This window comes from Oncorhynchus keta, unplaced genomic scaffold (assembly GCF_023373465.1).
Source record: "Oncorhynchus keta strain PuntledgeMale-10-30-2019 unplaced genomic scaffold, Oket_V2 Un_scaffold_14865_pilon_pilon, whole genome shotgun sequence".
Taxonomy (NCBI): domain Eukaryota; kingdom Metazoa; phylum Chordata; class Actinopteri; order Salmoniformes; family Salmonidae; genus Oncorhynchus; species Oncorhynchus keta.
The window spans coordinates 933-24,717 of NW_026290793.1; the positions used below are offsets into that span (position 1 = coordinate 933).

A 23,785-nucleotide genomic window follows, 5' to 3' on the forward strand; every position below is an offset into this window, starting at 1 on the left:
ACAAAGAAAAGCCTACGTCTAGAGATCTCAACAGCCTGCTGCAGTCACGGTCTATTCATTAGTTACTGGAAGAGTAGAAAATGGACTGATATAGACTGACATGGACTACTTGAACTTGTCCAATAAGACATGCTCATTTTCGTTTTCCGTTGCAAAATATTTTGGTACGTTTTGTTATGGTAAGCCCTAATGAACCTGACCCTGGTTGGAGGCACAGTGAATGTAGCCAAACAGTGCTGGAACACTGTTTGTAATGTCCTCCTGTGACACTTGTACATTGTTCTCACTGTGTGACATGACATGTCAAGGTAAAGTTGCGACGACATGACTTGAGAGGGACTGGACCCTGAAGAAGTCACCGCTGATGCATGGCCTGATGTGTTTTCTAGGAGCTGATTGGGCGGATGCTGCAGGTGAACGTGGAGGCTCGCTACACAGCACAGGACATCCTCTCTCATCCCTGGGTCACGGTAACTTGTCTTGTGGACTTTGTGTGGGTGTGTGTGTGTGTGTGTGTGTGTGTTCAGGACCATAAAGGAGAATGTGTGTGTGTCTCTACAGGATGACAACATGGAGAACAACATGAAGATGGAGGTGTCAGGTAAACTGAGAACACACTTCAACACAGCACCAAAGCCCAGCACAACTACAGCAGGAGTGTCAGTCATCATGGTGAGGAACAAGACAACAACATTCACTATCACAACCCATCATTTGTTTTCTGGTCCCATTATCCATACACACATTGTTTTACTCCGTTTACACAACAGCACTCAGTCACGACCCTCTACTCTCTACCAACTATCTACCAACTACTCTCTATTTTCTGGTCACGTTTCCAATACACACATTGTGTATCTCCATATACTTTCCCTCATCTGAACTCTCTGTATTCCACCATCTGTCGTACATTGACACCCCAGAGTCCTCGTCTGTAGATTCTTGATATTTGCAGAAATGTTCAACCATGGCCTGATTTACTTGCCATCAGTCGTTTTCTGAAGGAACCAAAAACAAAGCTAAAAGAAGCTTCCTGATTTTATTTTTATTGGCATCCGCTTACATTTCAAGATTGATTGGAAACCAACATAAGCTGTAACAAATGTTCGTCAATTCAGCACTACACCTACTCACTTTCAAACAAACAATAACCATTTTCACATCTAGTACTATTAATCAGTTGGTTACATAAGAGTTTGATCTAAAAGAACATGAGAGATTATCTGACAGGAAAGGTAAGAAATGGACAACTTCTTTACATGTAATCATATCACTGAGGGTTTTAAGAGAGCAACATTTATTCAAAATGCTTTCCCCTGGGATTACACACGGATAAATCCTGTTTCATCATCTTATCTCTAAAACACATTTTCATCCTTGCAGTACAAATGTGGTGTTTTAGTGTTGACGCAGTGTTCTCAGTGACTCCAAAGTACATTAATCATATCCTACCATCCTTATCTGTTTTTAAGCTTTTTCCCACAAGTCTATGCACCTCCTGGCACAGTTATGTAACTTCCTTTTGTGGGTGGTGAACTTCCTCTCGATCTGCCGCACACATCACCTCCCCTCTCTGGTCCACTTGGGGGTCTATTGAGCTGGAGCTGGCCTGCGAATACACGACCAATATAGCATAGGTCTGTCAATGGATGCATCTCAATTAGATTCCCCTCATCTCCTTCCCTGGTCCTTGAAGATGGAGACAATGAGAGGAAGCCTCTCTAGACTATTGCGATGCACACATGCTGTCTGCTTCCACCTGGGTCCAGTATACCCACTGCAGCAGTAGAAGGGGATTAGCATGGGCTAAGGGGTGTGCAAGGGTTCATTTGGGACTACCCCTGACTCAGGGTTAAACCTCATTTTGTTGTAAATCTCCTTCGACAGTTTGAGGTGTAAAGGAGATCCCTGCGCCCCTCCTGCTCATCCCACTCCCTCATCCCAGGACCACAGTGGAAGCTTTGGAGCTGAGTGCAGGGTACCGATCTCCCCAATCCTCCACTCTCTCCCCCTCTGCCAGCTCCAATAATGCCTCTCTATAACAGATTGATCTGGGCAGAATAACTCAGTAACTCTGCAGTGGCCTTGAATCAGTTTGCATGGCTGCTCTGCCCCCTCGTGTAATTTGCCTAAGCTCCTCTCTCCTCCAATGGGGCCTCTTTTATTTTCTGTCTCTCAATCATCCCCCTCTCTCATCCTCCACTTTTATCTCTCTCATAACCATCTTCATCAATCAACTCGTCTCTGTGTGGACTGACTTTGTTGACAGTGATGTCACTGCTGTGTTGAGAGATGTTTGAGTTAGACTTGTACATGTTATTGTATTCTGTGTTGTTTTTGGCTGGCTGGGTGGTTATTTGGCATGCTAACTAACTAGGCCTAAGAGAAGCCCTCATTGCTTCTGCTGAACTAATTTTTAATTTGCCCCCGTCTCTGTCACTCATCCAAAGTAGTGCTCTTATAGTTAATGCCCCTACAATAACCCGGGGACATTAAATGTCTATGGCAATTTTACAATATATTTGATGTCTATGTAAAGCCATGATCCTACTCCTACATGTATTGGCCATGTTTATGGCAGGTTGACATTTATTGTCATGAATCTTGCTCTGGAGGCAGAACTGCGCAATTTTCGCTAGATGGGCCAGCTGCAAAACAAAAATGAGCTTTTTGGTCTTAATTTAAGGATAGGGTTACGAATTAAGGTTAACAGTGTGGTTAAGGTTAGGTTTAAAATGAGATTATATTACTTTGTGGCTGTGCCAGCTAGTGACCACTCGGCAGAGCTGCCCCCAGAACAAGATTCATGACAAAACATTTCAACCTGCTGTCCCAGCCCTTTGGATACATCACAGTTCATCTCCTGGTAATTGTTCCATTGAGCTCTACCACCACCCTGTGGTCAAACATTTAAACTGCACTACTGCACCAGATGAGAGAGACAGATGAAAATTGCTAATATTGCCTTGGATTTAACATTGAACAGTACTCCCCAGAAGTTAAGATTTCTAAAATTGTCATTGAGCTTGCTAGCATCCTGATAGATGGCTGTCATAGCAGACTTTAGGCTAATCAATTCCAGGCCTGGAGAGCCACACAACGGTTTGAATCAATGTTGTTTCTACGTCATATCAATGAAATTCTATTGAACCAACGTGTAATAGACGTTGAATTGACGTCTGTGCCCAGTGGGACCCCACTGCTTCTTTTTATTTAGATCTTGGAAACCAGGTGAGTAGTGGACTCTGGCTAACCAATGGCATGAACTGATCACTTAGCTACCAGGGACAGAGGAAAACCAGCAGTGCTGCGGTACACCAGAGCAGGAATCAAACAGGCCTGCTTTCTGTGTCTCCTCTAATGTTGTTGAGCTGTGAGTAAGACTAGTCTCTGTCCCCTCTGCTTCCTCCCCGCCCCCTCCACCCCTCCACAACACGCCCACATTGCCACCCTCTGAATTAGCTCCAAGGCAATGGTATGTACTAACACTGAAGGCTACGCTTCTTTACTGCTTCTTCACTGACGCCACGAAGACTCACTCAGCTAAGGGAACATGGGAAATCTTGATGCCTTCTGATTGTTACGTAGTTATTATTGTTATTATTATAGCAATCCAAATGATCTGTAATTCCAGATGTGATCTTCAGTGTCTAGTTGGTTTGGGTTGTGATGAGGCAAAATCTCTCCAGCACAATTTCTCATTTTCCCTTACACTGCATGTTGAGCATTGATGATATGATTTGCTGTATTGGGTCAGTCTACTGTGAAGGGTCTGTCACTGTAAAATCATCCCATCTATGATTGTTTCTGTTCATATATATATATATATTTTTTTATCTACTGTTTTTAATATTATATAGAAATGTTACTCCATGGACCTTACTGTCAGAGATCAGTGAGGTTGAACGTCATCTTGGGGCAGTTTTCTCTTCCCATTATATATTGACCCACTGTTATTTATTTCTGTCTCTCCCTACTTGTTTGGTTCTGTTGTATTGTACAGTACAGAAGGTGAGTGTCGGTCTGACTTTCTTTCCCTCACCCCTGACCTCTACCAGAACACAGCTCTAGATAAGAAGAGGATCCAGCTGACTCGTCGCAGCCAGAGGCCCACAGCACCACCTCCGCCTGGGAAGAAAGTAGTCCCTCCTGTAGCCATGCCAGTCAAGCAAGCCTCACCAGTCTCACCCAACTCCAAGCTGTCAGTACCCACCAAGTTGGCATCACCCACCAAGCCTGCCCTGCCAGTGGAGGAACCCAAGAGTCCTCAGACTGATGTGCCTGTATCCCCTCCCATCTCTCCTTCAACACCTACCAGACCTGTTACCTCTCCCTCTGTCCCTGTCTCTCCTTCCTCTCCTACCAAGCCTAACATCTCTATCTATCCTACCTCCCCTACCAGGCCCAACAACTCCCCCTCTCCTTCCTCTCCTGACAAACCTGTTATCTCTCCCTCTCCTTCCTCTCCTGACAAACCTGTTATCTCTCCCTCTCCTTCCTCACCTACCAAACCTGTTATCTCTCTCTCTCCTTCCTCACACACTAAACCTGTCTTCTCTCCTTCTCCTTCCTCTCCCTCTTCACCTACCAAACTTCAAATGTCCCCTTCTCTTTCCTCTCCAACCAAGCTCCATGCCTGTGCCTTCCCTCCTGCCTCATATAAGCCTATTACTTGCCCCTCCAACTCATCACCTTCCAAACGCAAAGCCTCCCTCTCTCCTCCTGCCCCTCTCTCTCCCTCCTCTCCTCCCTCTCTTTTTACCTGCCCCTCTCCCTCCGACCCTCTGTCTCCCTCTGCCTTTCCCAGCCCTCCCTCACCCCTGACCTACTCCTCTCCCTCCTCTCCCACCCCTCCATCACCCCTGGTGGGCCTTGACGTTGAAGCTGCTGCCAGAGACCTGTGAGAAAGAATGATGGATGAGAAGACTGGCTGCTGGACCATGGTCTAATTTGTACCTTTCCAGCCCCCTTACCTCCACGCGCCGTATCCCCAGACCTATGATTCGCATGTAGGGGGCTAGATACAGATAGAACCTCCATCCCCAGTAACAGTATAACAGCTGATGTCCACTGCTGTATCGTTCCTAGGCTCCCAAGCAGCAAATGGCAAAAAAAACAAGCAAAATGGCTCCTACAACCTACAGTACAATCTTTTTAGAGAACCCATCATATCCACGCTCCGAGAGGGAAGTTGAGGTGTTTTGTATATTTTGGTTGATTTGTATATACGGTATGTGTGTATTTATATATGGAGAAAATAGAGCGAGGCCTGGCTAGTTGGTGTGTGTGGTTTCAGACAGGGTTTTCTGGAATGACTTCTGATCATGTTTTATTTATTGTCTGTGGTTGGTTGGTAGACACACACATGTTGATTATGGGTAGAAGTATATTATTTGGCGTGCTTGTTGTCTGTTGTAAGATAAACTGCTACTGTATGTATGTATTGTATGACAGACACGAGGCATCCGAATGAAAGTTGAAGGTTTGAGTTTGTTTTCTTCTCTTGTCTGTAAAGCCTGTTTATCATTGGTCCGCTATGGAGCCTGTAGTGTTTAACTGCTGAACACCAAAAGAGAAACGCAACAGAGTAGAAGATGAACGTGTCAATGAGGAGAGGTGTGCCTGTCAAAATAGCTGCCAGATCAGGGGTGTGTTCAGGGCGGCAGGTAGCCTAGCGTTTAAGAGCGTTTGGCCAGTAACCCCGAAAGGTCACTGGTTCGAATCCCCCAGCCAACTAGGTGACAAATCTGCCAATGTGCTCTTGAGCAAGTCACTTAACCCTAATTGCTCCTGTAAGTAGCTCTGGATAAGAGCGTCTGCTAGATGACTAAAATGTAAATGTTCATCAGGAAGAAAACAGAGAAACAAGGAAGGGACTTCCTGGACATGTCCTGTAAGAAATGCTCATTTTCGCCCTCCGTTGCAAAACCTTTTTCATTGTGTGCCCTAATGAACCTGACCCAGTAGTTAGATTCCTTTTCTGAAACCAGCTGACAGGAAACACTGGGAGCTCTATCCCCTCATATACTCATTTATCAGTCCAGATTTACCAGATAATAACGTGAGGCTGTTCCACTTTGCTGTTGTCTTTGTCTGTAATGGTAATGCACTTGTTTTAAAGTCCATGTTTATGTCCCAAATCGCACCCTATTCCCTATATAGTGCACTACTTTTGACCAATACCCTATGTAGGGGTATATAGGGTACCATTTGGGATGCAAGACCCCATATCTTCTTACCTAGCCTACTGCAGTTGGTTAGGGTTTAACCCTTCGGATATTGATATTGGCTCCGATGCACATCACTACTACTCCAAGGGGCTTTAGTTGCATGCCATGTTCCTCCCTCTGCCTCCCCACAAAACAGGTCTCTCTCTCTCTCTCACACACACACACACACACACGTCAAGCTGGTACTATTGTACGTATAGTAGCTGTTCTGTTGTGTAATGTTTAGTCAAATTACACTGTCATCATCAGACTGCTTTTTTTATTGCAGTTTTAGTCTGGATACCTGTATGGAAAAACACTCCTGTCAGCTTTGACCAGAACTTTTAGTTTGTACAGACATTTAGCCACTGTGACTCCTTTATCATTATGTATTAGGAGCACATTGGAAAACTTCAAACGCAATAAAAAGTATTCAAATCCGTTTTTTTTCATGTTTTTATTTCTTTGGCACCATGTTGATAAAGGTGTGTAGAAATCAGATATAAGCCACTCACAATGAGGTAAAGTGACTGAGACCCATGTGATCATCAGCGCCCTCCTGTGGACAATATCTGAAGCAACAACATGGCCTAATTCCAACCATTTGCCAATGAAAACCACTACTTGATGACGTGTTTTGCTCCAGACCTACTGAGCCAACCAGGATAGAAACCGTTACCAGATCTAGCCCATGGGGAACCAAGCTAGGGACCCACAGACTCCCATAACCCCCCACTCTGCAGGTCTGTGATGGCAGCACCTGCACTGCGTTGGGGGGTTTAACCACATTGAGAGCAGCAAGCAGGTCCTGGTGAAGATTCCAACCGTCATCTCTTAAAGGGAAGGTTGCGCAATATATTTCCACACCATCTAAATGGTCTTTATGCAAAAGTTTATACCCTTCTAGTTTTCAATTTAAATAAACCAAAGACAAAACCATAGAGATATAGCACTCATCTTTGTGTCTGACAGCATGGGCAGCCCCATTGAGGCTATCTTCATTTTCGCAATTGGCTGATCCTGCCCGATGACCTGGTTGGACATGACTCCAACAGGGATCAGCCAATGACGATGGGAGTTCCCATCCAGTAAACTACATTGAAATGGTGGAAGCTGTCAATGATACTACCTGTGCTAATACGGCTTCTATCATTCTTTGGGTTAAACCTACCTCCCTAGGCCTTGACTGCAGCCAGGTGAGGAAGTTGTACAGTGTGCTTAGTGCAACCCCACCCCTGGCTACATTCCAGTCTAACTTCAAATAACAGTTCAATTGAAGACAAGGTCTCAAGTTAAAAAATTCTATTTTATTTGTCACAACTCATCACGCGTCAAAAACACTCATTCAAAATTGATTGCCAAAATATTGAGCGATACATAGAAAATACAGTAGTAGCCATTTCATTGTAATCGTGATCAAACCAACACAATGTTTCTCCTTATGAACAACCGTTGTATTGGAGGAACCACATCGGGTGTTCCAGCCCTGCACCAAAACACCTGATTCAATTCAGTTTGGACCTGAAGGCCCATAATTAGGTAGAATCGGGTATTTTAAAGCTGGGCTTGAGCCAAAAAGTGCACACCCTTTGGCTGTCCAGGACCGGGGTTGTCTGGTCTGGTTTAACCCGTGAATATTCACTGTGACACACAGACTGACAAGTCCCTCATTTCGCTGCACCACTCTTTGCCAGGATGAGATACTTTGATGATCCTAGCATGGTTTGGGCACTGTGTCGATCGCTAATATGATACAGTATATGCTTAAGTACTGCAAATGCCTCAGTAGAGGAGGTAAAGCTAACAAGAAGTTATACAAAGAAGCACATCATGGCTACGTCGGCCATTTGGAATGGCTTCCTTTCCTCATCCCGTCTCCTTCATGTAAAGTTCTGATAGGTGATAAGTAAGCAATATGAAGGAAATTAGATGAAGGGACGCCATTTTACAAAATTAGGACGTAGCCCATGACATTTGTTTTTACTGACAGACATATTATTCATCAGTATGGTTACAGAACATAATAAAGCTAATGATCGTCATGACAACACGTTGATACAAGCAAACTAATCACACCGGTAGCCATCTTGTTACTATGATGACTGTCTGATACACATGTGACAAGTCTTTGTGCAGTGTACGCCACCATCAGGACAACTCATGCACAGGAAGGCAAGATCTGTCCGCTTCCACAAAGGTGTGGTACAAACATTTAATAGAATATATTCCCTCTCAAGTCATGAACACATAAAGGACTTACTGAACTTCCTGCTCGATCACCACACAAACTTCACATATTTTATTTCCCTGTGTTTCCACACAGTAGCAAAAAGAGCATGAAAAAAAGGATATTAATGACCAAAAGAATGATTATATCTCCACGTTTCACACCTATTGAAAATAATCACTCACCCCTAAGTACACAAATATATAGATTCTTAAGACAATAGATGCAAATATACTTTTCTACCTACTTCCACTTTGAACCCTTATTTTCCTCTGCTTGAGATGAAAATAGACTCTTAACAAGCTAAAAATAGATTTGTAACCATAGGTATATAACCCCACCCTAAGATATATGAAATTTTCGATATGCCTACAAAATATAGCAATGCCCTTTTTTTAAAAATAGTTTGCTTCTTTCGACAGAATGACAGTTTTTCTTCTCTTAAGATACATTCAGGATATCAATATGTATTGAGTAGTGCCTTAGTACATCGAGCGACAGGATTGCAGTAGGTAGGTCCCACGTTAACCAGATTCTCAGGGATTGTTGTTACGTGGTCCTGCCTCAGTATCTGGTCTGGTACTCGTGGTGCCACCTGTTGAAGTCGTTGTAGAACAGGACTATACTACCAGACGCCATGCCGGTTATGATGCACCTAGGAGAGGACAGAGCCGAGAGGGAGTGTTGAGTTAAGGCTCATACATGATGTGCTTTTACTAAGGCCATACATTAAGTCTGTCATCATTGTGTGAATAACACCAAGGTCTTCATCTTGGTATTCTGTGCATTCTAGATTGGGAAGGTTTTTTATTTCCCATCTGAAGATGGTATTAATCATTAGTCCATTATTTCTTCCTATGTGCTAAAACTTCATACCACACAACACCTATGTGAGTGAAGATTACAGCGTCAGAGTCCAGGTGTGTATGTTACCTTTGGTCGTTGGACATGGCCATGGAGCGGATGCCTGCGTCACAGCCAGGGTAGGTGAACATCTGTTTGAGGTTGTGAACCTGCCAGACAGACAGAACTCCCCCGTCTCCCCCCGTCAGCAGGTACTGTCCGTCCCGACTCAGCAGCATGGCCTGATGGGAGAGGAGAAAGAGCACCACTTTGACTGACAGGAGACGTTATGTACAAGACAATTGGGAACATTTCTGTATTACTGTTCTATTGCATTGTCAACGAGGCTGTCAGCGCCCTCCTGTGGACAACGTCATGATCTGCAACCTATTGCACCTACCACTGGAGGGCGCTAATACATGCAGAGATTTGGATGGGATGTGTAACTCCCTCACACCACACCAGAGCTGACCACTATCATAAAGCATAATGAACATGGGCTTATTGGCCAGTGAGGAATCCTGTCGCCATATTGACGTCTGCTATTTGTCCAATAGAGCGAGGTGTCTTCAACAACTCCTTAATCAACCAAAGCTTTATCAGTATAGGCTTTGTGGTGTGGTCCGATTTAGTGACCGAGTCTAGGACACCAGTGACTTCACCACCTACCTCACGGTGTGCTATTTCAATCACAGTCTCTGTGAGCACTTCCTGCACCAAGCGAGAGGCACAGTATCAATCAGATATTTCACAACATTCATGTGGCGAACAGCACTGAACAGCAGTCCATCCACCTGAAGTGCTACAAGCTACAGCTCCCCACAGACACAGTGGAGAGAGATTTATTCTGCTCATCTGGTTTTCCTGTGCACTTATGGGCTGTGTTACACTTGAATGGGTTCCCAAGGGAAACAGGGATACACTACGGCCCGACACTAAACTTCTGTGTTGGGGTATATTTATGCATACAGTATATAGTTGGAAATTGAAGCCAGTCGGAGGCATCAATCACGAGGTAACGAACGCTGATGAGATGACAAGGAAATGTTGTAAGTAATAACTAGTGTAAGTTAGTCTAATTAGCGGTTTCACATTAACATACTGTATGTTAGATGGGATGCAGCTATTTCAGTCACAGCTGGCTTAGAACGATGAGAAGAGAAGTGCAATTACCGGATAAAAGATTAAACAAAAACATTCATCATCCAAGCCATATGTGGGGCAGCCGGCAGAGTATATTTCAAATGCTAAATATTTGAAATGAACAAAACTTAGTTTTGAACTTAATGCATATTGGCACATTCCTGGCAATCAGTTTAGCTTATTTTGTGATACCAACTCAAGTCAATCAAAAGATGAGTTAGATGCTTATACCACCACTATAACTAATATAATGGATCATTAAACAATCTAATGTTGTGTTAGATGCTTATACCACGACTATAACTAATATAATGGATCATTAAACAATCTAATGTTGTGTTAGATGCTTATACCACCACTATAACTAATATAATGGATCATTAAACAATCTAATGTTGTGTTAGATGCTTATACCACCACTATAACTAATATAATGGATCATTAAACAATCTAAAGTTGTGTTAGATGCTTATACCACCACTATAACTAATATAATGGATCATTAAACAATCTAATGTTGTGTTAGATGCTTATACCACCACTATAACTAATATAATGGATCATTAAACAATCTAAAGTTGTGTTAGATGCTTATACCACCACTATAACTAATATAATGGATCATTAAACAATCTAATGTTGTGTTAGATGCTTATACCACCACTATAACTAATATAATGGATCATTAAACAATCTAAAGTTGTGTTAGATGCTTATACCACCACTATAACTAATATAATGGATCATTAAACAATCTAATGTTGTGTTAGATGCTTATACCACCACTATAACTAATATAATGGATCATTAAACAATCTAATGTTGTGTTAGATGCTTATACCACCACTATAACTAATATAATGGATCATTAAACTATCTAATGTTGTGTTAGATGCTTATACCACCACTATAACTAATATAATGGATCATTAAACAATCTAATGTTGTGTTAGATGCTTATACCACCACTATAACTAATATAATGGATCATTAAACAATCTAATGTTGTGTTAGATGCTTATACCACCACTATAACTAATATAATGGATCATTAAACAATCTAATGTTGTGTTAGATGCTTATACCACCACTATAACTAATATAATGGATCATTAAACAATCTAATGTTGTGTTAGATGCTTATACCACCACTATAACTAATATAATGGATCATTAAACAATCTAATGTTGTGTTAGATGCTTATACCACCACTATAACTAATATAATGGATCATTAAACAATCTAATGTTGTGTTAGATGCTTATACCACCACTATAACTAATATAATGGATCATTAAACAATCTAATGTTGTGTTAGATGCTTATACCACCACTATAACTAATATAATGGATCATTAAACAATCTAATGTTGTGTTAGATGCTTATACCACCACTATAACTAATATAATGGATCATTAAACAATCTAATGTTGTGTTAGATGCTTATACCACCACTATAACTAATATAATGGATCATTAAACAATCTAAATGTTTAACAAAGACAGTCGTTGCACATTCAAAACAGGGGGAAGTGTTTTCCCAATAAGCCAAAGGTCACTCTAGCTAGCCTGACTGCTCCCAATGGACCTGAAGTGATAACTGGTTTCAGGTATACAGTACACATAGTCAGTCTTTGGCCTCTTCTTATGAGCCACAGGGAAGACGTCCAATGAACGGACCACTGCTGACAGTAGAAGACCTGGCAGTCTTAACTAATGCACTGACTCACACACACGCATATACACACGAGCCACACACTCACTCAGGCACACACACTCACTCAGGCACACACACTCACACACTGGCAACGGGACTGAGGGATCAATCTTTCCAGAGCATTTTGTTAGATCGCCATCCAAGAGGACTGGGAAAGGATTCTGGGAAAGGAGTATGGCTGTGGGGTGATCGGGGGAGGGAGGGGTGGGGGGTGTCATTCTGTTTAGATTTGTTTGCCGTGTGTCTGATATCTGTGTAATTGCGTCCTTCATCTTGCCATATAAAGCCCCATAGCAATTTTTGTCAGTTAATCTGACACTATTGATTAAGAGAACAGACATTTAGATCAATATCATTTAGGATTAACTCAATAAAGGAAAATGTAGTTAAGATATTGTTTGCCAAAATGGCTCTCAGTATTTCAGGAATGACCCATTACATTCACAGAACTAGTGGCAGCAGTCCCAAACTGAACTTGTTCTGATTCATGACCTCAATTCATAAGCGTGAACTAACCTGACAGTTACTCTCCTTTAATTGTTCCTCCATGTAGACTGTGTGAAGTCAGTGTTACTCCATCCAGCCTCTGGCACTGATGATGTACTTACTGGTGTTGATGTAGCCTTCTATGGCTATAGGCCTAGTACATCACCCACTGTGTGCTGCTGGGGGGTTGGAGACCTGGCAGACGACTCAGCCAGACACAGGTGGGAGGTTGATCCAGGACATAATAAAAATCAGCCACTCTGCGACTGGGAGGCCAAACAAGATGGCCGCCGTCTCCACAGGAGCCAAGATTGCAGACGTGACTCAGGTGTCTGAAGGATGACTTCAGAACCTGGCAATGATGCCAAGGAGAACTATTATAGAACCAAATGCCCATATTTCCTGCTTTCTGGGGAGAGCGAAGGGGAATGTGAAGGTCAAAGGGGAATGTGAAGATTTAGGTGGGATTCCATGTCGTCTGCTCAAGGTAAAAGCTGAATTTATGGTGCTGTTCATTCTAGCAGTTACATGCACACGGAGAACAGTGACAGTGAACACAATCTGCTAGAATGGTTACTTACACTGTCTGAGTTATATTAGTGGGGCTAAGACTGTAATCCATTCAGCATGGCCTCAACTCAACTACGCTGGATGAATCTGCTATCAGAGAACCAGCCAGGAGAGAGGTTGTTGCTGAGAGTTACAACTCTCTTTAACCTCCAACGCAACTAGGGCCATATTCTAAATGGGATAAATGACATCAGTTTTTGACATTATTAATCATAATCTGTTGCTGTGTTGTGGCTTTACATCTATATCATGGATCGAGAGTTATATGTCTAACACAGAGGGTGTTTTTTTAATGGAAGCCTTTCCAACATAATCCAGGTGGAGTTGGGCATTCCCCAGGGCAGCTGTCTAGGTCCCTTACTTTTTATAATCTTTTCTAATTACCTGCCACTAGCTCTGAGTAAAGCTTGTGTGTCTATGTATGCTGATGACTCAACATTCTACACATCAACTACTACAGCAAGTGAAATCACAGCAACATTTAACAAAGAGCTGCAGTCAGTTTATAATGGGTGGCAAGTAATAAGCTAGTCCTAAATACTTTTTAAAAAACAACATTGTATTTGGGACAAATCATTCACTAAACCCTGAACTAAATCTTGTAATGAATAATGTGGAAATTGAGAAAATTGAGGAGACTAAACTGCTTGGTGTAATCCTGGATTGTAAACTGACATGGTCCAAAGATATTGATGCAGTGGTAGCTAAGATGGGGAGAGATCTATCTGTAATAAAGTGTTGCTCTGCTTCTTGGCATCGCTATCAACAAAAGTTCTACAGGCACTAGTTTTGTCACACCTGGACTACTGCCCAGTCATACAGGCAAGTGACACAAAGAGGGACATAGGCACATTACAGTTGGCCCAGAATAGAGCAGCATGCCTGGCCCTTAAATGTACACAGAGACATCAATGACATACATGTCAATCTCTCCCAGCTCAAAGTAGACGAAAGATTGACTGCATCACTACTTTCCTTTATGAGAGGTATTGACATGTTGAAAGCACCAAGCTGTATGTTCAAACGAATAGCACAGAGCTCAGACACCCATGCATACTCCACAAAACATGCCACCAGGGGTCTCTTCACAGTCCCCAAGTCCAAAACGAACTCAGGAAAACACAGTACTACACAGAGCCATGACTACATGGAACTCTATTCCACATCAAGTAACTCATGCAAGCTGTAACAAACATAAAACTATACCTTATGGAACAATGCGGACTATGAGGAGACACACGCACACGCCAGAACACTCACTCTACACACATATATGTAGTGGTGTAATAATGTTACATGTACTGTTTAATTTTGTCTTCATTTGTCTAGCAGGGCCTAATGGGGATCCATAATAAATACCAATACAAATATAGGCTCCAGTTATTAACATGCCCAGTCACACACACACAGTCACATTCACGCTGCATGTACACATAAGCACTTGTGCACCCACACACATAAATATTTACACACACACACAGTCTGGGACAAGACTACTGTAAGGGGACACCTTGGGCCAGGACAAACATGTATTTATCCCGGAGTCCTGCTGTGTGGTGGGACGCAGCGCTAGCTGAAGATTGATACTGGTGTCTAGTGCAGTGCATTAAACACCCCCGTCCAGGCCTCATACTGAGACGAGGGGGGGGAGCTGCTCTCACAGAGCTACCCTGAGATGTGAAGACTGCCCTGATTCTGTCTGACGTGGCAGGAATTTACAACGCCCAGCAGGGGAGAGACGCACAACGGCCCAGGAATGGCTAGCGGTTTATGTACATGAAAAGAACGGGCTTGGGAGTACACTACGGGGACCTAGAAAAACCTACAACTGTGCTGGATCAGACAGCAACTAACTGTCTATCAGAGAGTCTTGTGACCTGATAGATAAAGACTAACAGTTTATATATATGAGAAAAGGAGGCTGGCTACACTATTGGCAAAACTGTTGTAGGTAACAAAATAGTGGTGGATAAAATCTGAAAACTAATCTTCATAACAGCTATTTGGAAGATACTCTGATCTGGATCTCACCAACCTAATCTTCAGTAGAATATGAAACACTACAGTAGAAACTCATTATAAACTTCTAAGGTCATCCATTTAATAACCTTTCCTATTCAGCAGCATGTGATTTCAATATAATCAACACCAACTCAATACCAGACTTGCTCTGCCAATGAATTCTGATTCAATCTGCTTATTGGAAACAAATGGGGGGGGGTGTATTTATGTATGTATGTATATAGCTCAGTAATCAGTCTAGATCCTGGTGCTATGGCTGTGGCTATGACTGTGACTCGGTGACAGGGGCAGAGTACAGCTGGCTCAAATGAGAAGCAGGTGTGCCTATGAGGGACTGGGTTACATTTCCCAGGCCCATCGGAAACAGGGGGAACGGGAAACTGGCCAAAGAGCGGCGGCCATTTTGTGACACCGTAGCCGTGAGGCAGGAAATGTGAAATGTGGGAATGTGTCGTGTGGTGCCTGAGGGTTGTTAATGGGGCTCGGACTGGGAGAATGTCCGCCCTCCTGCCATGTTGAACCAGCACTAAGACCTGATAGGACTCGACACGGGAGCCCAGGATCAAAGAGACTTGTCTGGACTGGAGGAGAGGAGAGGTTGGAGGAGAAATGGAAGGAAAGAGCCTTTGACCTGGTACTTCCTAGGCTAGAAGTGTGTGTGTGAGGGGTTTGTAGATGTGTGTGCGCACATGTGTGTGTGCGTGAGGGTTTTTGTGTATGCCCTGAGGCAGACAGGCCTCAGACCACGGAGCTGGCCTTTAATCAGAGAGCAGACCACTGGCATGATGAAGCACAGAAACTTCCCCAGACCAGTAGAACAGGACAGAGAGAGGCTTGATGAAGGTTGAAATGTGTGTACACTAGGCTTTCCAACAAAACATTAAAACCGTTAGAAGCTTAATGAAATAACTTTGTCCCTCAATATCAGTGGGTTCCTTTACCCTGATGTTCTCCTCCACCTCCATGTGTCCCAGCAGCTTTCCGTTGATGGAGAAGAAGCAGAAGTGTCCCTTGTCGTAGTAGACTACGGCGTGGCCCTCTGTAGAGGACTGGATGAGACGGGGCTGCACGCAACCCCCCGGGCCCTCCAGGGTCCGCAGCAGGTCCCCATTCATGGAATGGATCAGACACGGGCCCTCTGTGAGTGGAGGAACATAGAAGTTACTAACCAGGGACTGATTTCCAATGATTCACTCAAGGGTTTTCATCATAATGACATTATAACATGGTCATTTCTTCTTCTAAATCCAAAGCGACTCACAGACGTGTCTACATTGACAGTATGAGGTTGTTCAGTATGAAAGTGTTCACTGTTCTGACATTCATATTGTCAGTGTGACCAAGATCTAAGTTACTTTGAACCCAGTCTATAGCAAGAGGCCTTGGTTGATCCACACACACATACTCACCTCTGCAGCCACTGATGACCAGTCCCAGCTCGGCACACACACTGGCGCAGGTCACCTCACAGTCATGACCCGTCAGGATGGCTCTGGGCGTCACAAACTCAGCTGGGGAAAAACACACAAACGCACGCTAGCCAATGGAAATCAGTTGTCGGGATGTTCATTTTATAGCCACTAGAGGGCGGTAAATCCACACAACCATTTTCCTATAAGTCATAATGCCTCAGAATGTGATGCTTGGTATATTCAAAGTGGAAGACCCACTTTATGGTCATGCATTTCACCACACAGAAATGACAATTCAGAAACGAATGGCAACATGTTGTCAAGAGTATGTGCTCCGGCTAAAAAAAAATCTATGCGACGGGGCAGAGTGATTCTGACGAGCTCTCATCATGACAGTGGTTTTAGCCACTGGGTGTGGGTGGTTGTGAGAACTGGTCCTTATTTAAGAGTGGGTGGCTATGTGGTGGACTCTGACCATCACTGGAACTAGACCATAGTAGCTGCCATTTATTCTAGAATATTTATTCTTCATCAGAGACCCAGACCAGACACACTCCCAACTCACCCACACCTCTCTCAGCAAACAGACAGGACTCTAGTGATACCATCTCCACTCTCTCTCTCCAACACTTGTCACTAACAGTCTCCCTCTTCCTTTAATACACTGTACTCCCCCAGAAGAACCTAACCAACTCCAGGTGCCTCCAGACAAGAGACTGGGCTCTGACACTGTCCTTTAGGAGATGAGGAGAAAGAAGTGCCAAAAAGAGCAGCCCATCATTCACGTGCGTTGGGCTGAGCCATCAGAGACAAGAGCCCAAACAAGAGTTCTGCTCTGGGTTAGCTCCAACCAATCAACACCTGTCCTGCCAATACTGGTACTGCCCAGTGTTGGATATACCACAATGGTGACCACTACATCAGTCAGTGATTAAACTTGTTAAGTAAATACAGCCAACGGACATGCACTGCAGAGTAGACAGAGAAGAAAGAGTCAAACCTCCCCCCCACTCTCTGAGGGATGGTAAAGTCTGTCTGCCACTTTGTGGTGCTTTACAGGAGCCAGGTTTCTGCACTGATAATATTGGTGTTTAACAGGGGGTCCCAGCTGACCCCTGCTCCCTTTGATGTGGGGTGAGAGGTCAGAGGTCATAGTAAAGCTGCTAAAGCACTGTACCACAGTCAGTCCCACACTGCAGTTCATTAGGAGGTCACTATCAGACAGAGGGCGTCTCAACGCCACGTCTCGCACGGTGCCCTGGGTCTTCTCAAACAGAGGAGAGGACGGGGTCAAGTTCAACTACAGCAGGAGACAGACCGACAGACAGCACTTCAAGAAGGAAGTCATAGAAATGGAAAAGCTAGAATGGACATGGTTGTTAAATACCGAATTGTTTTACACGGGAGCCACCTATAGAATATGCTGTTACTTTGCTGAGCCTTGAGGATTGGAACAGCACGTTCTGAGGAGTGATGTTGGAGAGAACATACCTAGGAGATAGCTGACTATGTTGACCATTGATGTTGTGGAGAACATACCTAGGAGATAGCTGACTATGTTCACCATTGATGTTGTGGAGAACATACCTAGGAGATATTGACTATGTTCACCATTGATGTTGTGGAGAACATACCTAGGAGATAGCTGACTATGTTCACCATTGATGTTGTGGAGAACATACCTAGGAGATAGCTGACTATGTTCACCATTGATGTTGTGGAGAACATACCTAGGAGATAGCTGACTATGTTCACCATTGATGTTGTGGAGAACATACCTAGGAGATAGCTGACTATGTTCACCATTGATGTTGTGGAGAACATACCTAGGAGATAGCTGACTATGTTCACCATTGATGTTGTGGAGAACATACCTAGGAGATAGCTGACTATGTTCACCATTGATGTTGTGGAGAACATACCTAGGAGATAGCTGACTATGTTCACCATTGATGTTGTGGAGAACATACCTAGGAGATAGCTGACTATGTTCACCATTGATGTTGTGGAGAACATACCTAGGAGATAGCTGACTATGTTCACCATTGATGTTGTGGAGAACATACCTAGGAGATAGCTGACTATGTTCACCATTGATGTTGTGGAGAACATACCTAGGAGATAGCTGACTATGTTCACCATTGATGTTGTGGAGAACATACCTAGGAGATAGATGACTATGTTCACTAGCCTTTTTCCCACTATATAGCCATTGTGCAAATTAACAAGCGTTGGAATAAATTTGAGTATTTTGACTGCACATTTAACAACTTTACGCCGCAATTGAATTAGACTTTGGTTAAGTTCAACTCAATACACATAAATGACTGACTCACTTGACATACAAGCAAAACAATTTACAGTAGTATTACAGCATATTAAGTGCTACCAACAGCACCAATAGTAAACCTTCTAAAATAACATGTATAAAACTGTCATTAACATAAATGTCTCAATATTACATCATATAAACCATGTACTTGCAAACAAATGTGCTGAGCAAAAAAACACCCTCTCTGAACCATTAATAATATACCTAGTTGTTGCATGTGCCTGCTTGAGTAAAAACACACTCTCTGAACCATTAATATACCTGCATGTGTCTGCTGGAGTAAAAACACACTCTCTGAAACATTAATATACCTGCATGTGTCTGCTGGAGTAAAAACACACTCTCTGAAACATTAATATACCTAGTTGTTGCATGTGTCTGCTGGAGTAAAAACACACTCTCTGAACCATTAATATACCTAGTTGTTGCATGTGCCTGATGGAGTAAAAACACACTCTCTGAACCATTAATATACCTAGTTGTTGCATGTGCCTGATGGAGTAAAAACACACTCTCTGAACCATTAATATACCTAGTTGTTGCATGTGCCTGATGGAGTAAAAACACACTCTCTGAACCATTAATATACCTAGTTGTTGCATGTGCCTGCTGGAGTAAAAACACACTCTCTGAACCATTAATATACCTGCATGTGCCTGCTGGAGTAAAAACACACTCTCTGAAACATTAATATACCTGCATGTGTCTGCTGGAGTAAAAACACACTCTCTGAACCATTAATATACCTAGTTGTTGCATGTGCCTGCTGGAGTAAAAACACACTCTCTGAACCATTAATATACCTAGTTGTTGCATGTGTCTGCTGGAGTAAAAACACACTCTCTGAACCATTAATATACCTAGTTGTTGCATGTGCCTGCTGGAGTAAAAACACACTCTCTGAAACATGAATATACCTAGTTGTTGCATGTGCCTGCTGAAGTAAAAACACACTCTCTGAAACATTAATATACCTGCATGTGCCTGCTGGAGTAAAAACACACTCTCTGAACCATTAATATACCTAGTTGTTGCATGTGCCTGCTGAAGTAAAAACACACTCTCTGAAACATTAATATACCTGCATGTGTCTGCTGGAGTAAAAACACACTCTCTGAACCATTAATATACCTGCATGTGTCTGCTGGAGTAAAAACACACTCTCTGAACCATTAATATACCTGCATGTGTCTGCTGGAGTAAAAACACACTCTCTGAACCATTAATATACCTGCATGTGTCTGCTGGAGTAAAAACACACTCTCTGAACCATTAATATACCTAGTTGTTGCATGTGCCTGCTGGAGTAAAAACACACTCTCTGAACCATTAATATACCTAGTTGTTGCATGTGTCTGCTGGAGTAAAAACACACTCTCTGAACCATTAATATACCTGCATGTGTCTGCTGGAGTAAAAACACACTCTCTGAACCATTAATATACATGCATGTGTCTGATGGAGTAAAAACACACTCTCTGAACCATTAATATACCTAGTTGTTGCATGTGCCTGCTGGAGTAAAAACACACTCTCTGAACCATTAATATACCTAGTTGTTGCATGTGCCTGCTGAAGTAAAAACACACTCTCTGAAACATTAATATACCTAGTTGTTGCATGTGCCTGCTGGAGTAAAAACACACTCTCTGAAACATTAATATACCTAGTTGTTGCATGTGCCTGCTGAAGTAAAAACACACTCTCTGAAACATTAATATACCTAGTTGTTGCATGTGCCTGCTGAAGTAAAAACACACTCTCTGAACCATTAATATACCTAGTTGTTGCATGTGCCTGCTGGAGTAAAAACACACTCTCTGAAACATTAATATACCTGCATGTGCCTGCTGGAGTAAAAACACACTCTCTGAACCATTAATATACCTGCATGTGCCTGATGGAGTAAAAACACACTCTCTGAACCATTAATATACCTAGTTGTTGCATGTGCCTGCTGGAGTAAAAAAACAAGTGTGTAAATCTTTCATTAGTGCAGACTCCTCCGATATACTAACTGCCTTCAGCTTGGTGGGTAGTAACCCTAAACACGGTAAAGGCAGAACGTTATGTACCTCCACTGACCTCCCCTGTAAAGTAAAAAGGCTCCTGGTATGATGGACAACCCCTTTAAGTTCATTTCAGTGAAGTATTTTAACAGCTTTTAAAGGCCCAGACAGGCACCCTGACGACTTTCCAACTACGTTCCACCATGCTGACACTGTGGCCACACCAGGTCATGATCTCTCCATGTATAGATTTCATTAAGTTAACTGTCAAACACCCTAAACGTCAGAAACACTGATTTATGCCCTACAACGGCGAGGATTAAAGCGTGATGTCGGATTTTGCCTGTGGAAGATGAATAAAACTGATATATTGGTGTATCGTTTAACCTTTTGAGCTGCTCACCACCATTTGGTTTGCATTAGGCAGACATCTGATCACAATATAATACATAAAACCAACACTGTTAACGTACGTGTGTGTGTACTGAAAAGAGTATCACTTACCGGGGAAAGAGAAATGTGTGTGTGTGTGTGTGAGAGAGTGTGTGTGTGTACTGAGAAGGGTATCATTTACCTGGGGAAAGATGTGTGTGTGTGTGTGTGTGTGTGTGTGTGTGTGTGTGTGTGTGTGTGTGTGTGTGTGTGTGTACTGAGAAGGATATCATTTACCTGGGAAAAGGTAAATGTGTGTGTGTTTGTGTACTGAGAAGGGTATCATTTACCTGGGTGTGTGTTTGTGTGTGTGTGTGTGTGTGTGTGTGTGTGTGTGTGTGTGTGTGTGTGTGTGTGTGTGTGTGTGTGTGTGTGTGTGTGTGTGTGTGTACTGAGAAGGTTATCATTTACCTGGGGAAAAGATACATGTGTGTGTGTTTGTGTACTGAGAAGGGTATCATTTACCTGGGTGTGTGTTTGTGTGTGTGTAATGCTTAGAGAGACAAAATATATATATAAATATATTTCAGCTGTGGTTCACTGAATGATTATCTATAGGCTACTTCCTAAATGTATCTTTATTAAAACGTAATGGTTTAAAATGTGGGGGGGACGACCCATAAACCTGTGTGTTCTACCGTTGAGCCACCAGAGGTCAGTATAGTCTGCAGAATCCCCTCCCACTGTGCATGCTCTCTACTGCTCTTCACTCACTAACAGAGAAGAGTGTACGGATCAGGCACTGATTGTGTAGGTGTGTGTGTGTGTGTGTGTGTCCTATGTTTAGCAGACCCTAGAGCAATGGAGCATCATATTGTGGTGGTGGGCCGGACTGATTAAAGTACTGCTGCTAAGACTCACTGCTGCACCATGCAGAATCTGGCAGGCTGGAGAATAACAGATGCACACACACTCAGAGACCGAGACAGAGACCGACAGAGAAAGACAGAGACACACTTGATTCACACAGTCAATAAGTATTCAAGCCCTTTGTTATGGAAAGCCTAAATTAGTTCAGTAGTAGAAATGCTTAAAAAGTCACAATAAGTTGCATGGACTTAGTGTTTAACATGATTTTTAAATGACTACATTATCTCTGTTCCCCACACATACAAATATCTGTAAGGTCCCTCAGTCGAGCAGTATATTTCAAACACAGATTCAACCACAAAGACCAGGAAGGTTTTCCAATGCCTCGCAAATAAGGGCACCTACTATTGGTTGATGCACTATTGTAAAGTGACTGTTCCACTGGATGTCATAAGGTGAATGCACCAATTTGTAAGTCGCTCTGGATAAGAGCGTCTGCTAAATGACTTAAATGTAAATGTAAATGATAAAACTTCAAATTAAAAATACATTGAATATCCATTCGAGCATGGTGAAGTTACACTTGTGTATCAATACACCCAGTCACTACAAAGATACAGGTGTCCTTCCTAACTCAGATGCCAGAGAGGAAGGAACCAGCTCAGGGATTTCACCATGAGGCCAATGGTGACTTTAAAACAGTTACAGAGTTTAATAGCTGTGATAGGAGAAAACTGAGGATGGATCAACAACATTGTAGTTCCTCCACACTAATTTACCTAATTGACAGAGGGAAAATAAGGATGCCTGTACAGAATACAAATTCTCCTAAATATCCATCCTGTTTGCAACAAGGCACTAAGGTAATACTGCAAAAAATGTGACAAAGCAATTAACTTGTTGTCCTGAATACAAAGTGTTGTATTGGATTTGCCCCAAAAATATTACTGAGTACCACTCTTCATATTTTCCAGCATATTACTGACTGCATCATGTTATGGGTATGCTTGTAATCGTTAAGGACTGGGGAGTTTTTCAGGGTAGAAAATAAACGTAATGGAGCTAAGCACAGGCAAAATCTTAGAGAAAAATCTGGTTGTTTTGCTTTCCACCAGACACTGGGAGATGAATTCACCTTTCAGCAGGACAACAACCTAAAACACAAGTCCAAATCTACACTGGAATTGATTACCAAGAAGACCGTGAATGTTCTTGAGTGGCCGAGATACAGTTATGACTTATATCTACTTGAAAATCTACGGCAAGACCTGAAAATGGTTGTCTAGCAATGATCAACAACCAACTTGACAAGAGCTTGAAGAATTTAGAAAATAATAATGGGCAAGTGTTGTACAATGCAGGTGTGGAAAGCTCTTAGAGACGTACCCAGAAAGACAGCTTCTACAAAGTATTGACTCAGGGGTGTGAATAGTTATGTAAATGAGATATGTCTGTATTTCATTATCAATAACTTTGGTAACATTTCTAAAATCATGTTTTCTATTTGTCATTATGGGGAATTGAGTGTAGATGGGCAAGAGAAAAATAGATATATTTAAACCATTTTGAAT

The 23,785-nt window shown here is 42.6% G+C and overlaps 2 protein-coding genes across 3 annotated transcripts in view; one reads left to right on the plus strand and one right to left on the minus strand.

The window, feature by feature from the left end:
* Nucleotides 1–390: 390 nt before the first annotated feature.
* On the plus strand, nt 391–6,651 carry LOC118381188 (uncharacterized). The gene is made up of 3 exons (XM_035768143.2): nt 391–470; nt 562–672; nt 4,059–6,651. Exons 1-3 carry the CDS (start codon nt 405–407, stop codon nt 4,902–4,904), a joined length of 1,023 nt encoding a protein of 340 aa, XP_035624036.1. The 5' UTR covers nt 391–404; the 3' UTR covers nt 4,905–6,651.
* An 845-nt stretch (nt 6,652–7,496) lies between these two features.
* LOC118381187 (lipopolysaccharide-responsive and beige-like anchor protein) overlaps nt 7,497–23,785 on the minus strand; it is a 223,833-nt gene continuing 207,544 nt past the window's right edge. For both annotated transcript variants that reach the window (XM_052513987.1, XM_052513989.1), the window contains 4 exons: nt 16,629–16,730; nt 16,161–16,357; nt 9,370–9,521; nt 7,497–9,091 (listed from right to left, as the gene is read on the minus strand). In XM_052513987.1, the coding sequence (XP_052369947.1) occupies nt 9,001–9,091; nt 9,370–9,521; nt 16,161–16,357; nt 16,629–16,730 (542 nt within the window). In that variant the 3' untranslated portion in view covers nt 7,497–9,000. The remainder of the gene's footprint in view (nt 9,092–9,369; nt 9,522–16,160; nt 16,358–16,628; nt 16,731–23,785) is intronic.